Source organism: Balaenoptera musculus, chromosome X (assembly GCF_009873245.2).
Source record: "Balaenoptera musculus isolate JJ_BM4_2016_0621 chromosome X, mBalMus1.pri.v3, whole genome shotgun sequence".
NCBI classification, from domain to species: Eukaryota; Metazoa; Chordata; class Mammalia; order Artiodactyla; family Balaenopteridae; genus Balaenoptera; species Balaenoptera musculus.
In genome coordinates this window covers 91,084,516-91,101,872 of record NC_045806.1, presented here as the reverse complement: position 1 = coordinate 91,101,872, position 17,357 = coordinate 91,084,516, and the positions used below count along the sequence as shown (strand labels likewise).

Here is a 17,357-nt window from a genome sequence, read left to right as displayed (position 1 = left end):
TTAAACGGGGGTGCTTCATCACGGAGCCAGACCCCAGGACTTGAACTAATTATGGACAAAAACCTGGAATGACTTGCATTCATTTCTTGAGCCCAGAATCAAACCCAGATAGGCATTTTTTTTATTTTGCTGAACATATTTTTCTTTTATTTTTTATTAACCAAACACTTAGTGAATCACTTTGAACCACATCCCAAACCCATATATTTTCTAAGACTACTGATTCAGTATTGAATTGACATTTCATCCAGTTAAAGTCCCCGACAGAACTTGGATGTTTTACTGGCAAAGCCACTGATCTACCATTTAGCTTTATTGCTTTCAACAGAATTGGGATGGGAAGAAGAGGCTCATCTCAGAAAATAAATGAAAATGCTTCAGTGTGTTCTCAAACCTTCTCTAAATTCATCATTTTCTTTTTATGTGCCAAATTGCAGAAGGAAGATGATGCTTGTTCCAAATGCATACAAAATAATTATTCAAACTTCTGCTGGGTATTTTTCAGAGATTCATTTTCCAAGGCTATCATACCTAATGGAAGTCTCTCAAATGAATGGTTGTCCAAACCACTTGGGCCTTTGCACGTTGCTGTTTCCTCCACCTAAATCGTGCCCTGCCACCTCAGCTCCTCTTCTGCCTGACACGCTCTTGCACATCCTTCAACATTCAATGCAGAAGTCACTTTCTGCAGGAAGCCTTCTCCAGTTCCCCCTGCATGGCTTTATGCCCTTTCCCCTGTGATCTCCCAGCTCTCCTCTCCTCCCTCCACTGTAAACTTATGTTATATATCTGCCTCGCCCACTAGACTTTGAAGTTTAGGAGGGCTGGGAGCTGAACTTTTACATCTTTCCATCTCCATTGCCTACCATAGTAACTGAACATGTGTTCAGGGTTTGCCGAATGAATTTATGCATGAATGAGTGAATGCATGGGATCTATGTCTACCACTGGGTTATGAAAAGTCTCCAAAAGACGCATTGCTAGGAAGAGCAATATTTAAGGAAATATCAATACCTCTCTCCTCAGTTGGTCTCCCTTACACACTTGCCCCTACCATGCCCCACCCCTCAGTCAGGGCAAGTAGAGCAGGCACTCACGTGCAATAGAATTTGCAATTTTTAGAGGAAATTATCAGTCTCAAAATTTCCAGAAAGCATACATTTGTGGAATGCCTTTGTTCTTAGCCTAATTAATAAAAACAGGATTTTGAGAGTTCCCAAACAAAGAAATCCACAGAGCCTTCTGTCTCTTATCTTGCCTGGGTACTGGATGCTTAAGGAAAAGTCATGACACAGTCATTGCAAGAACAACTGACCCAAAGACTCATGGGAAAAAACAACTTAGAGAGGAAATGACCCTCAACTTCTTATGGAAGTTGATTGGGGACTCTCTGAACTTTAAATTTAAGAATATTAACCACCCTAACTTTACCTCAGGGCTATTTCCAAGCTCAGAGAAAAAGAGGCTTGGCTTCTTTAGGTTGCTTCTGGTCAGAAGGACAACCCAGAGCCAGGGAGTAACAGAAAACCATTAGGGGACTAATCCCTCAAATTCTATGAACACTGAATCTCCAGCATATCATTTGATTCTCATAACGATAATATGACAGGGCAGGAATTTCAACCCCATCTCAAAATGGCCAGAGAAAGGTGGACTGACTTGTCTGAGGCCACTGAGTGGCAGAGTAAGAGCTAGAACCTAGGTCTTCTGACTCCCAGCCTGATGTGCTAGCATCTATTCCACACTGGAATATCAACTCTCCCAGGAAAGGGCTTGTGTATACTTCTCTTGTCATCCCCTGTACCCCAAAGCCTAGCACAGGGTGCAGCAAAATAAAAACATGATGGAGTTATCCCGTTCCTAGAAATCAGCTCTCGATTACCTTTTCTTCTTTTCCAGGTGGGTAGATGCAGTAGCAAACCTCACAGTAAATGGCTGGTTCTTTTTAGGCATCACCTGGGCAGCAAGCTCAGACGGTTCTGGGCAGTCCTCTTGGGGTGTGCACCTTGTTACCAATTGCGGCTTTTCAAAGCTACTCAATTATCGAGTCACTGGTTTGATCTAGTTCCTCCTTTCCCGTGATGGACATACACAGCTCAAGAGCAGCAACGGCTAGATAAGCTCTATTTGGGGTTACTTAGAAGTGGGAGAGCCCTTAGCTCAACTGGTTAGTTGGTGAAGGTTGACAGCCCTTTCATCCCTCCCTTCAGTACCTCTGAAGGCCTGCAGACAGGACCTGCTAGGCATACAGACAGGAGCAAAACTCCCAGTGTCCTCTCAGACAGAGATGGGAAGGATCCCTAAGAATCACCAAAATTGTGAACTTCCCCAAGAGCAGAAACCACACCTCCATCCTGGCTCCTGGCACAAAGCAGGCACTCAATAAATGCTGCATAAATGAACCACTCCAAATTCATTTAAGAGCAGATATGACTTGCCCCATGTCACATATTGAATATCTGTGCATAAATAAATTAATTCTCAACTCTTTCTTTTTTCCAAATAGCATTAATATTTTAGAAAGGGACCCATCTGCCTTTATTCCACAGAATGATTTAATGGTGGGAATTGTGGCTGGCTTTGGAGAGGTAACAAATTGACAGTTGTTTCCCCCAGGTAGGACTGGCCCTAATTGGAGGTTCCCTCTGAAAGAGTTGCTAGTGATCATATAGTGGGACTGTGCATTTTCCCATCTGTTCTCATCGCATCCTTCAGAGATACGGGTCCAGGAAGTGGTCATCTATTGCTATCTGTCATGTTGGCAGCCCTTTTGGTTTGACAATTGTTTCAACATGTTTTATGAGTGATTTCTCAGTGTTACTCTATGGGTTGGGTTTGTGGTGTGTCTTTATTTTCCCGATAATAAAAGGAGCAGGGAGGATATTTACCCTGGGACTTAATTGGTACCAATAACTCACTGCCCTAGCTCATTCAGTGTCCTAAGTTGCTCCAAGAAGAGAAAAAGCAGAAAAAATTGTCCATACCTAACACACTGACGTTGAGGGTGCCTTGGTTTTTGCCGGAAAAGTCAGGGGGGTTGTTAACGTCACAGACGTAGATGCCACTATCTGCTGGTTGCATATGCGAAATAGTGATGGATGCGTTACCTGGAGCATTGGACCCTACAATGCGATCTTTAAATTGCCCGATGGCTGTAGCTCGTCCACCTTCAGAATAGTAAATCTAGGACAGAAAATGACAGAAATGAGAACTGGGCAGCGTCCGGGGCTAGGATAAGCTACGTGGAAGTTCCCCCTATCCAATGTTACCTACTTTGACACTGAATGAAAAATGAAGCAGTATCCCCCTCCCCCCCCCCCCCCCCCCCCCCCCCGGTAAGGAACAGGTCCCTGTGGCAAAAGTTTCTCAGCTCAGTGGGACACTTTAGCTTTCTCACAGCATTGCACAGCCGCGACCTCATTTGTGCTCAAAGCAGCTCTGTGATGTCATCAGGGCAGGGAGATATGCAGATCTTATAGACAGTAGGCAGCTGGAGCTGACAGGATTCAACTCCTAAGCTTAGGCTAACAGATCAAGATGCTCACCTGATGAGTCTACCTGGAGGAAACTCATTATATAGGACACAAACGTCTGATGGGAAAACCAAAACCATCGTCTTTCCTACTTGATAAACATTTTTGATTTCAGTTTACTTTACCCAGTGGGATTATCTAGAATATCTGATTTCCCTAAAAGAATATTCATGCTCCTTACATGCATATTCCTTTGGGTAAGCAAAACTGAGTTCATCCTGTTTGTTAGAAGAATAACGTTTCAGAGCAGAGAGGCTCCTGAGAAACCATCTGGCCCCTTCGCTTCATAGTGGTGGTGCGAGGATGAAGCAAAGCAACTTAGCCAAGGGCCTAGGAAGTGCTTGGTCAATGGTAGCTACTACCTTTCTCCCCACATGGCAGGAGGCAGAACTGGAATCATTACTGCTTTTAGACAAATAAGGGCACTCAAACACAGAGACTAAACGACTCACCCAAAGCCATAAAGATTTATTTATTATTATTATTATTTACTAGATTTAAGAAAGATCTTGATTATAGTCCCATCTCTGTTAAAGAATATGGATATTCAGATCATAATGGCAACTGTGGAAGCAGCATGGTGTGATGGAAAGAGGCCTGGTCTAGGAGTAAGAAGACCTGGGTTTTATTTATTTATTTATTTATTTTTAACATCTTTATTGGAGTACAATTGCTTTACAATGGTGTGTTAGTTTCTGCTGTATCACAAAATGAATCAGCTATACATATACATATATCCCCATATCTCCTCCCTCTTGCATCTCCCTCCCACCCTCCCTATCCCACCCCTCTAGGTGGACACAAAGCACCGAGCTGATCTCCCTGTGCCATGCGGCTGCTTCCCACTAGCTATCTATTTTACATTTGGTAGTGTATATACGTCCATGCCACTCTGTCACTTCGTCCCAGCTTAACCATCCCCCTCCCCGTGTCCTCAAGTCCATTCTCTACATCTGCGTCTTTATGTCTTTATCCCTGTCCTGCCCCTAGATTCTTTAGAATGATTTTATTTTTAGATTCCATATATATATGTGTTAGCATACAGTATTTGTATTTCTCTTTCTGACTTACTTCACTCTGTATGACAGACTCTAGGTCCATCCACCTCACTACAAATAACTCAATTTCGTTCCTTTTTATGGCTAATATTCCATTGTATATATGTGCCACATCTTCTTTATCCATTCTTCTGTTGATGGACACTTAGGTTGCCTCCATAAGACCTGGGTTTTAGCCATGCTGGACCTCTGACTGTGACATGGGGGAAGTAGCCTCTCCTCATGTCTACATGGCAACCTACTCTGCAATAAGAAACAAAGTTATTTAATCTCTCCAACCTTTAGTTTCCACATCTGAATGAGGAACCAGAGTAGTGTTCTCTAAAGTATGATATGTACTCCCTAAGCATAGGCCCACAAGTTGATTTTAGGTGGCAAGAAATTGGAAACTTTAAAAATGTAATGTGTATTAGAGACATAGCTATCACATCAAATCTGTGACTTCATGGATATTATTGCTTACAGTGAAACTAAGGCAGACATTTTTAAGACTTTTAAAAACCAAGTCAGGGAGTGCCCTGGTGGTCCAGTGGTTAGGACTCAACACTTTCACTACCAGACCCGGGTTCAATCTCTGGTCAGGGAACTAAGATCCCACAAGCTGCGTGGTGCAGCCCAAAAAAAAAAAAAAAAAAAAAAAAACCAAGTCAATAGAGAAAACAACATTAAATAATTACTAGTGTTGGTAATACACAAATATGACACAAATCATGAAGATGAGACATGAATGACTAAACTTTGGGAATCACTGGACTAGGTGATCCCTGAGGTCCCTTCATAATACACAAAGTCTATGTACACACTTTGCTAGTTTCATATAAATGTGTATAATTCCAGGGATTGTTTTTTATTATTCAATAAACTGGGATTGCCCTAGTCCAATGGCAATTAATATTTCATAAAATCTACTAGAAGAGACTTATGGTTCATTTAATTCACTCTCCTCACTTTACAGAAGAGACTGAAGCCCAAAGAGGTTAAAAAAAAAGACACACAAAGTTAACAGTTGGGCCGGGTCAAGAACGCAGTTCTTCTAATTCCTTGTCCAGTGCTTTTTACATTAACAGGCTAATGAGAGGGAAGGCAATCAGCAAACCAAAAGATATTGTCTAGATAAATTCAAATGTATTCTCCTTCAGGTAGAAAGCGAATATACTTTTAAACTAAAGCAGAAAGGGAGATTCTGATGGAAAATTCAAAGAAAAGAGCATATTTAAGGAGAAAACAACTTGTCTCTCTCCTCCGGTTCTCTAACATCAACTAGCTTTCTTTTCTGCCCTAAAGGAACCATTTATAATTCAATTCATCCATTCACACCTACTGAAATCACAAACTTTTGCCCCAGAGGGGTCTTGTTTGACTTACAAACTGGAAAGCCAGTGTAACCTAAGGTATTCAAGTAGGCCGGGAGGAAGTTCAACTTGTCAAAGGTCTATTACCTTCATGTGAGTTGACATCCAAGATATCCGGCTTTCCATTTCACTAGCCAGCGCTGGCCTTATTTACTTTCTAATGAACAATTTGCAGTCCTGTGGACTCTTACCTGGAACGCAGCCTATGGTCTATCAAGGAAGCCCTTTACAACTTAGACATCTGGCCACTTCCCCTGCTCCTAGGAGGACTGAGGGTAGGTCGGCCTGTTTTATGTTGAAGCCTGATGACATCACAGGGAGATACATCAGTCCTGCCTACGGCCCACAGTAAGTCCCAGAGGATCTAGTTGAAAGGACTTTATTTCTGCAGAAAGCAGGGGGCCAGGAGAATGTGTTTTAGGTCAGGACCAGGACATGGAAAGAAGCCACATTGTAAAAGTCTCACGGCTGGGCAGGAATCAATGAGCAAATAAGTCATGAGGCCCTGGACTTGTAACTTCCCAACAAAAAGGACCTTCACCAACCCTTCTATCCTTGCTCCTCGCACTGTAGCCTAATATATCCTGCCCTCTCACAAATAATACTGGAGGTGTCTGGGATAGAAATGGAGGTAAGGAGGTGTAACATGGAGACCTAAAAGGGAAAGGCCTTGGCCTCAGGGTGCTGTGTGAGAAGGAAAGTCCCCAGGGCCAGTCAGCAGCCAGACACACAGATGGAGGGGCTTTCTGTTAGGGGAAGTCCACACTGTCACACTGTCCTTGTAAAGAGGAAAAAAATGAAATGCTTTCCTGAAACCACTTATCTAATCACACAGGAAGGACTGAAACTTGGTTCCATTTTCCACAAAAGAATAACCCTTTTAGAAATCAAAGCTGAACGATGGCCAAATCCAGGCCCATGATCCTGTGAGTATTGTACACTTTTCAAAGAAAGTATATTGTCAATTTAGAGATCAAAGCAACTGAGGTCCAGGAACAGCCATGGATGTTCATTCAACAGGCCACATCCTTTGGGGGTGGTGATTTGGGGGCTGGCAAGTCAGCTTTAAGAAAACCCATCCAAGTGTTTCCTTAAGCGGTGCTTGTTCATTCTTTTGCCCACTTGCCCTTTGTGGCTGTGTTCATGACAGACTGCCCCACTTTCCCCCCAAGGTCCCCTCTGCCTGCCCCTTGGTGATGTTAGAGGCTGACATGTGGAGACATAATAGCACATTAGTTATAAGAGCCCCTTAGAGATAATTTAGCTCATGGTTGCTAAGGTTGAAGAGCCTTCAGAAACCAGCTGGGTATTGGGACATATGGGAAATGGCTGGGAGGGGCTGGTGGGTAGTGGTAAGATCATGGAGGATAGTGGGAACTGTGGTGAACTGGAGAGCCAAGACAAACAAGGCTTTCAAACTGTGGAAACGAACAAAATACTGGGCTGGCCAACCAACATGCATCCAAATCAGGCCCAGAGGCTGCCAGTTTGCAACCTCTGATTTCATCCTCTTCTATTACAGAAAAGGACACTGAGGCCCCAGTAAAGGAAGTGATCTTCCCAAGGTCACACAATTTGTAGTCAGACCTAGAATCCAGACCTCCCAATTCCCGCTGAATACCTTAACCCGGCACTCATAGCCCTGCCTTGGATGAGGAAGATGATTCCCAGGCAACCTTCCCCTCTTGGGGCCATCCCATCCGCTACTCCAACCCAACCCTTCTCCTGCCAGTTGCTGCTATTCATTGGCATGATGCTTCCCATGCCGAGTGGGTTCACCGCATGAGGCCTTCGACGGCTGCCAGCTGCAATGACAGCCTTTCTCTTCCTACTGTGCCAAGTTCCTATTCACAGGAGGCCACGCAGCTGGGAGCCAGATTTGTCCAAAAAGATTTCTTTCCCCTCAGCTTTGTGACACTGCTCTCTAACTAGAAGCTGGAGTATAAACAAGAAGGGTTGAAAGAATTCAGCCTGCTTTCTGTTTGAGTCTGAGTTGGAGTTAATAAATGCCTTTAGCCTCCAGAGCTGCTTTGTGGGTACATTCTGGAAATGAGAAGGGCATGGAAGTCCACAGCAAACCACCCATTCTTTCCCTTCCAGCTTCTTGCTTTCCTGCACTGTTCATAAAGGCGCTAGCCATGGGAGGTGAGGAGTGTAGAGTGGCAATGGTCTCAAGCCCAGAATTTTCTCTAGACTGCATAGGGGGGGCTGGGATTGCACGTGGAAGGAATATAACACCAAAAGGAAGGCTTCCCTGCCTCCAAACCACTCCCTTCCCAGCCTGCCATTTGCCAGAGACACCCACCAACCAAACTGCTTCTTTGAAGCCTGGAAGGTTTCTGCTTAAATTATTTTCTTTGGGAGAGAACAAAGTGAACAATCACCAGTCCTTAACACCTTAGCATTACATTAATTTATCAGATTTAACAAGAATAGACACCTGAGGGAATGGGACACAGAATAGATAAACTTTGATGGGAAGGGGTGGTGGGAAGAGAAGAACTTGGAGTGTTTCTCAGTTGGAGGCACACTGGCATTTGGGGCAGACAATTCTTTCCTGTGTGGGTCTCTCCTACATATTGCAAGACATTAAGCGTCTCTAGCCACCACCCAGTAAATGCCGGTAGTGACTCCCATTTATAACACTTAAACCAATACTCCTCTCATTTTCAAACGCCCCTGAGGAGGTGAAGCACCCTCACCCCACCAACATCTGAAAAGCATTTGATATAATGCTATCTGCAGAGGCCAAGTTGGAAGAATCTGAGCAGCCATGGAATATAAAGATACTAGGTTCTAGAAAGAAGTTGTCCACATTATACGTGTGTTAGAAAGATGAAGATGGCAAAGGGTTTCTTCCACTGTGGCTATTCTAGAAGAGTAAGTGTTGTTTGAGAGACTCATGCTAAGTAGGGTCAATGCCTGTTCTGTTCATGGGCAGGTGAAGTCTCTGTACTTTTACCAGTGACTAGCTGGATGGAAGAGGAGGCCATTCATGTGATCACAGGGGAACCAAAACTTCTATGCTAGCCTGCCTGTTCTGGGGCCTAGAGGCTTCAGCTGTGACTCCCTGCTGAGGGACTGACTATCTGAATCTGTCCATGTCTTCTGAGAGGAGGGCTTCTCTAAGAGAAAGACCATGCTAATGAATACCCTGGCTCCTCGCCAGAAGACTTATGGCATACTTCCGTAGCCCCCATTCACAAAGGAACCCCATGGAGGGGATAGTCAGTAAGAGATGATATTCTCCCCTGGGTACTGAGAAATACTAGGTCTTGGAGTCAACTGCTCCTTTAACACAATGATCTTGGGGGAGAAAAAGAAGATGAACTTATGGCAAGAGTTGACCACTGCCCTGCTCAAGGCAGCCACAGGTCCCAAAGCCTTTTGGAGGAAGCTGAAAGGAATTCCAGACATGGGCATGAGAAGGCAAACTCAAGACTGTCCCAGCTTTGCCAGGGGCTTGTGCTGATCTGAATTGTTACCAAACTCAGACCCTCCCATCCCACTCCTAAAAGCCGGTGCCATTGCCCTAGAGACCCCAAACAATGAAGGGGTCCAGTACAGGTGTTCTTGCCTGACAGGTCCAACTACATCTTTCCCAAGCATCTCTTGCATACACCATTTTTAGACACTGACTGACTGCCTTTTCCTTCATACCCTCACTATCGAGGCATGGGCTGTGCTGTGTTTGATTAGAAGTGGGTGGATCTGAGAACTGAATGCTGCATGGTATACTGCCCATGTAGAAGAATATTACTATTCTACCATATTTTGAAGAGAGGCATAGAGTGATTCAGATACTTGTCTAAGGTAACCAGTACTGAGCAAAATTGTTGAACTTTGACTAGAGGGTGGCATTGATAGTCTCCTCTTGAACGATGTTTCCTGCTAAACAAATGTTCAGGACCTTTGGTAAAGACAAAAGCCCGAAAGACCAGTGATGGCTGAAGAGACCCTGGCCCTCCTTCTTCTCCACCTCTGCCCTTGGGCCTCCTCTATCCCGCTCAACTCGCCTCTTCCTCTGTCTTTCTATAATCAGAACCCTCGCTTTCCTTCAAGGCCCAACTCCACTATATCCAAACCACACTGATTTATCTCTTCTCTGAACTCCTTGTTTTGGATCATACATCCTTTTGGAAATCTGATGAAAGCTACAGACTTTTTCCCTCAAGGGATATGTGTTGGCATACATGCTTGCACCCTCACATGCATGAGTGCATGCACATGCGTACACGTGCGTACACGTGCACACACACACACACATACTTTTGAGTATACAATTTTAGTCCCTGGACTAATTTAAAGAAGGCATTATCCTTAAGGCCAGATGAAAAAAAACTGGGAATAGGCAGCTTGCATGTAGAATCATCCTCCTCCTTTGACTTTCACCCACCCTCCTCCAGCAACCTCTTCCCCAGACCCTAGCCTCCCCTCCTGTCCCTTATCCTCTAGCCTCCAGATGCCTTTTATTACCCAAGGTTCATTACTACTTTGCCCTTATCCACCCACCTGGAGAGTCTCATTCCATCAGGACTCAGTCTGGCACAATGAGCTAGCTCACTTGACAGGCAGAGCCCAGATATTAAGTTTGACAGAGATTTGCAGATCAACTAAGACATATATTTGCACTGGGGTTTTCTGGAAATAATAGGGAGAGATTTGGGGGAGGGGAGAAGCCCTTTCAGAACTACTGCTCATTTCACCTGTGAGAAAGACCCTTCCTGTCTACTCTAGAATACATGATATACTTGATGTTGACCTACGCAGAATTGAGATAACAGGCTGTAACTGAATATGAGGAGAGGACGAAAGCCAAGTCACTTAGATGATGATCTTCCCTAAACAGCTATCTTCAAACCCCTTGTATCTGAGGTTCTGCTCCTGTTGCCACTGGCTTACCATTCCTTCTTCTCACACTGACCCCAACAGTTTATGTGTCAGAACTACCAAAGGAGAGGAGTTTAAGGGGAAGAAGTCCTTACAGAAACTGGCTGTGACTCCTTATGGAAGAATGTCCACTGGATGGAAAGATTGTCCAGTGAGGCCACAGTGGTGGTGTAGGTGCAGATGAGAGTGACATCAGATCCAACAGTCACATTCACAAAATTGTCTGGGATGGTCACTTGCACTCCACTAACTGGACCTGAAAAGATAATCATCAAAAAACGATGGTACACACTCACATTCTGATGACATTTTTTTCATTACAAAGCACTTTCAATGACATCTTATTTGAGGAATCCAAGGCAAGGAGAATGTAGAATGAACCACATAGGAAAGTCGAGCAAGCAACTGGCATGGGGTAGGGGAGTTTCTAACAAATTACAATGTGAAGATGTTCAACTCCTATGTGATGGTGAGGTAATAACACTGAACTGGGAATTTCTTCTGTGTAAGGATGGCCTGACAAAGAGGTTCTTAAAGTGTTGTCCAAGGACCCAAAAAGTCCATGAGTATGGAGAAAAACCAATTCAGTTTGCCCAGGGCTGATGAGGTTCTGTAGATATGGCACTTTCAGTTTTAAAACCAGGTGAGTCTCGGGCAAGCTATACTGGTTTTGCCAGGACTTTCAGTGCTTAAACCAGGAAAGTCTCAGTAAAACTAGGACGAGTTGGTCATCCTAGCCCTGAGACCATTTTGGGGAGGCTACAAGATCAAAATGATGTTCAGAATAATACTAAGTTGTTATTTTTTTCACTCTCATCTTCTCATGAGTGTACAACGGAGTGTTCTAGCAGTTACATGACAAGTAATGATATTCCTCTAGTGGCTAATGGAATGCATGCTTGTGTATTTTTGTGTTTAAATTTCTTTTAGTTTTACTTTCTAATACAATAAATATAGATAGAAATGACCTACATAGCAAAAAGTCTTTTGGGCCCTCAACAATATTTAATTGAAAATTTTATTGGGATAATAGTAGATTCACACGCAATTCTAAGACATAAGATGGAGATCCCATGTACACTTTACTCAGCACCCCCATGGTAACTTATTTTGTAAAACTACTGTATAATATCACAACCAGGACACTGGTATTGATACAGTCCACTGATTTTATTCATTTCAGGTTTCTCCAGTTTTACTTGTACTCCTGTGTGTGTATGCATTTAATTCTACACAATTTTATCACATGTGTAGGTTTGTGTATCCACAACCACAGTCAAGATGCTGAACAGTCCACCACCACAAAAATCCCTCATATTTCCCTTCCATAATCGCACTCACCTCCCTCCTGTACCCCATCCCTGATCCTAAGCATTGGCGACCACTAATCTGTCTTCCATTTCTAAAATTTTGTCATTTCATAAATGTTACATAAATGGAAGCATGGTAACCTTTTTGCTGGTTAGCTTTTTTTCACTCAGCGTAATTACCTAGAAATTCATCCAAGTTGTTGTGTGTATCAGTAGTTCATTGCCTTTTATTTCTTAGTAACATTCAATGGTATGTATGTACCACGATTTGTTTAACCATTTACCCATTTAGGGACATCTGGGTTGTTTCTAGTTTTTAGCAATTGAATAAAACTCCAACAAACATTCATGTACAGATTTTTGTATGAGGATAAATTCCCATGTCTCTGGGATAAATTCCCAAGAGTGCAATTGCTGGGTTAGATGGTAGTTACATGTTTAGTTTTATTAAAGGTAAGCAAAAAACAGCCACACTGTTTTCCAAAGTGTATGAGTGGTTCAGCCTCTCCACATCCTCGTCAGCATTTGGTGTTGTCACTATTTTCTAATTTAGCCATTCTAATAGGTGCGTAGTAATATATTATTGTGGTTTTAATTTTCATTTCCCTAATGCAAATTAATGATGCTAAATAACTTTTCCTGTGATTATTTGCCATTTGTATATCTTCCTCAGCAAAATGTCTTTCATGTCTTTTGCCTGTTTTCTGATTGCTTAATTTTCTACTTTTGAATTTTGAGAGTTCTCTATACAACCTAGATGCCAGTCTTTTGTTGGGTAGAGCGAACTTTATTTCTTCCTTTCCTAACTGTATGTCTTTAATTAATTTTTATTGCCTTATTACAGTAGCTATAACTTCCAGTATTTTATTGAATAAGAGAGTTGAGAAAGTAGACATCCTTGCCTGTTCCCAGTCTTAGGGGAAAAGCATTCAGTATTTCATCATTAAATACAATGTTAGCTGTAGGATATTTGTAGATGTTCTTTATCAAGTTAAGGGAATTCCTCTGCCATGGGTTGAATTGGGGCCCCCAAAAGGATACGAACAAGTGCTAATCCCTGGTGCCTGTGAATGTGATCTTATTTGGAAACAGGGTCTTTGCAATGTAATTAATGATGACATAGATCACCCTGGATTTAAGGTGGGGCCTAAACCCAACGACTGCTGTCATTATAAGAGCAAGGACAGTGATATTTGGCACACAGATACATAGAAGGAAAGGCCATGTGAAGATGGAGTCAGAAATTGGAGTGATGCATATATAAGCCAAGGAACACCAAGAATTGCTAGCAGCCAGCTAGGAGAAAGGCATGGCATGGATTCTCCAGAATCAATTCTGCCAACACTTTGACTTTGGAATTTTGGCCTCCAGAACTGTGAGAGAATAAATTTGTCTGTTTTAAGCCAGCCAGTTTATGGCAATTTGTTGCAGCAGCTTTTGGAAACTAACACATCATCTATTCCTAACATGCTAAGAGGTTTTGGGTTTTTTGTTTTGTTTTTTTGTATTTTTTCTTTCATGAATGGGTGTTGGATTTTGTCAGGTACTTTTTCTGTATCAATTGATATGCTCTTTCTTTTTAAGTTAGTCTGTTGAAATGAGAGATTACACTGAATGATTTTTGAATATTGAACCAGCCTTGCATACCTTAAATAAATCCCACTTGGGTAGAATTCCTTTTAAACATCGTGGGATTCAATTTGCTAGTGTTTTCTTGAGGGATTTTGAGTTTAAGTTCATGAGAGATATTGGTCTGTAGCTTTCTTTTTTGTACTGTCTTTGTCTGGTTTTGGTATCAGGTTAATATGAGCCTCAAAAATGAGTTTGAGATGTTCCCTCCTCTTCTATTTTTTGGAAAAGATTGTGTAAAATTGTTGTTAATTATTTTTTAAACATTTGGTAGAATTATCCAGTGAAAGTCTAGGCCTGGCGACTTCTTTTTCAGGAGGTTTTTAAATTACGAATTCAATCTCTTTAATGATTATAGGGATATTCAGCTTATACATTTTATATTGGGTGAGTTTTAGTAGTTTGTTGTTTTTGAGGAATTGATCCATTTCTTCTAAGAAGTCATCAAATATATGAATGTAAAGTTGTTCATAGTATTTCCTTCTTATATATATATATATTTTCCTTCTTATATTTTTAATGACTGCAAGATATATAGTGATATCCCATATTTCACTTCTGATATTGATGATTTGTGTCTTATCTTTTTATTTTTACCAGTCTTGCTAGAGGTTTATCAATTTTTTTCAAAGAACCAGATTTTTATTTCATTTAATTTTCTCTATAGTTTTCCTATTTAAATTCCACTGATTTCAACTCTTGATTACTTCCTTCCTTCTGCTTGTTTGGGTTTATTTTGTTCTTCTTTTTCTAGTTCCTTGATGTAGGAACTTCAGTTATTGACTTGAGACTTTTCTTCATTTCAAATGTAAGCATTTAGTGTTATAAATTTCTCTCTCAGCACTGCTTTAGCTGCATGTTACATTTGTCTATATGTTATATTTTCATTTTCATTCAGTTCTATATATATTTTTAAAATTTCCTTTAAGACTTTCTCTTTGATCCACAGATTATTTAGAAGTGTGTTGTGTAATTTTCAAGTATTTAGAGACTTTCCTGTTGTCTTTCTGTTCTTGGTTTCTAGTTTGATTCCATTGTGCTCAGAGAACAGACTGTATAATTTAAAATTTTTTAAAGTTGTTGAGGTCTGTTATATGGCCATGCCTATGGTCTATTTTGGTAAGTGTTCTGTGGGTGCTTGGAGGAAAAAAAAGTGCATTCTGCTGTTTTGGGGTAGAGTGTTCTATACAAAGAGATGCACTTTTAAAACACTATGAATACTCACCAAGATAGACCAGATTCTGGGCCATAAAACAAACCTTAACAAATTTAAAAGAAGTCACACAGTGTCTGCTCTCAGGCCACAATGAAAATAAAGTAGAAATCAATAACAAAAAAATTACGGAAAAGTCCCAAAACACATGAAGATTAAACAACACACTTCAAAATAACACATGGGTCAAAGAAGAAAGCTCAGGAGAAATTTAAAAATATTTTTAACTAGATGAAAATGAAAATACAACTTACCAAAATTTGTGGTATGCAGCCAAAGCAGTGCTTAGAGGGAAATTTACAACACTGAATGTGAAAGCTCTAAAATCAATCATCTAAGCTTGTTCCTTAGGAAACTAGAAAAAGAAGAGTAATAAACAATAAGGTCCTACTGTATAGCACAGAGAACTATATTCAGTATCCTGTGATAAATCATAATGGAAAAGAATATATATATGTAAACTGAATCACTTTGCTATACAGCAGAAATTAATACAATATTGTAAATCAACTATACTTCCATAAAATTTTTTTTTTAATTTTTTAAAGAAAAGAAATAATGAAAATTAGAGGAGAAATCAATGAAATTGAAAACAGGAAATCAATAGAGAAAACCAATGAAACCAAAACTGGTTATTCGAAAAGATAAAGAAAATTGTTAAGGCTCTAGCCAGGCTAACTAAGAAAAAAATACATAGGACACAAATTACTAATAAAAGAGGGACCACATTGCAGGTACCATGGACATTAAAAGGATAATAAAGGAATACTAGGAACAAATCTATGCCCACAAATTTGATAACCTAGATGAAATGGACCAATTCCTTGAAAGACACAATCTGTCAAAACTCACACAAAAAGTAGACAATCCGAACAGGCCTATATCTATTCTATAGCTATTAAATAAATTGAATCAATAATTAATAACTTTCCAAAACAGAAAGCACCAGGCTCAGATGGGTTCACTGGTGAATTCTACCAAATATTTAAGGAAGAAACTGTACAAATTTTCTACAATCTCTTTCAGAAAACAGAACAAAGGGAATGCTTCCTAACTCATCCTAAGATGCCAACATCACCCTAATACTAAAACCAGAAAAAGACATTACAAGAAAACTGTAGGACAACATCTCTCATGAACATAGATGCAAAAATCCTCAACAAAATATTAGCAAATCAAATCCAACAATGAATAAAAGGAATTCTACACCAAGAACAAGTGTGATTTACCCCAAGTATGCAAGACTGGTTCAACACTTGAAAATTGATTAATGTAACTCATCACAGCAATAGGCTAAAGAAAAAAATCACATGATCATATCAATTTATTCAGAGAAAGCATTTGACAAAATCCAACATGCATTCATGATAAAAATTCTCAATAAACTGGGAACAGAGAACTTCTTCAACTTGATGAAGAACATTTACAAAAACCCTACAGCTAACATCATACTTAATGGTGAAAAACTAGAAGCTTTCCTACTAAGGTCAGGAACAAGGCAAGGATATTCCCTTTCATCACTCCTTTTCAACCTCATACTGGAAGTCCTAGCTAATGCAATAAGACACAAAAAGGGAATAAAAGGTATACAGATTGTGAAGGAAACAAGAGATGACATGACTGCCTATGTAGAAAATCCAAAAGAATCAACAAAAATCTCCTGGAACTAATAAATGATTATAGCAAATTTTTGGGATACAAGGTTAATGTACAAAACTTTATCGCTTTCCTATCTATAAACCAGCAATGAAGAAGTGGAATTTGATATTAAAAACACAATGGGATAAATCAGGATCTTGGGAAGAACATACGCACACTACTATATATAAGATAGATAACCAACAAAGACCTACTGTATAGCACAGGGGACTCTACTCAATATTCTGGGATAAACTATATGGGAAAAGAATCTAAAAAAGAATGAATATATGTATATGTATAACTGAATCACTTTGCTGTACACCTGAAACTAACACAACTTTGTAAATCAACTATATTATAATAAAATTAAGATTAAAAAAACACAATACAATTTACATTAGCACCCCCAGAAATGAAATACTTCAGTGTAAGTCTAACAAAGTATGTACAAGATCTGTATGAGGAAAACTAAAAAATTCTGATGAAAGAAATCAGACAAGAATTAATAAATGGAGAGATATTCCATGTTTAAGGAAGACTCAATATTTCTGAGATGTCAGTTCTTCCCAACTTAATCTATAGACTCAATGTAATCCCAGTTAAAATCCCAGCAAGTTATTATGTGGATAGCAACAAAGTTATTCCAAAGTTTATATGGACCCAGAATAACCAAGACAAATACTGAAGGAGAAGAACAAAGTTTGGAGGACTGACACTAACCAACTTAAAGA

General features: G+C 40.4%; 1 protein-coding gene across 2 annotated transcripts in view; it reads right to left on the bottom strand.

The window, feature by feature from the left end:
- VSIG1 (V-set and immunoglobulin domain containing 1) overlaps positions 1 to 17,357 on the bottom strand; it is a 34,957-nt gene that overhangs the window by 9,668 nt on the left and 7,932 nt on the right. Inside the window, exons 2-4 of one of the 2 annotated variants that reach the window (XM_036840246.1) lie at positions 10,929 to 11,089; positions 9,521 to 9,628; positions 2,985 to 3,183 (exon numbers count right to left, since the gene is read on the bottom strand). In XM_036840246.1, the coding sequence (XP_036696141.1) occupies positions 2,985 to 3,183; positions 9,521 to 9,628; positions 10,929 to 11,089 (468 nt within the window). The remainder of the gene's footprint in view (positions 1 to 2,984; positions 3,184 to 9,520; positions 9,629 to 10,928; positions 11,090 to 17,357) is intronic. The other variant, XM_036840247.1, reaches the window with a different exon arrangement.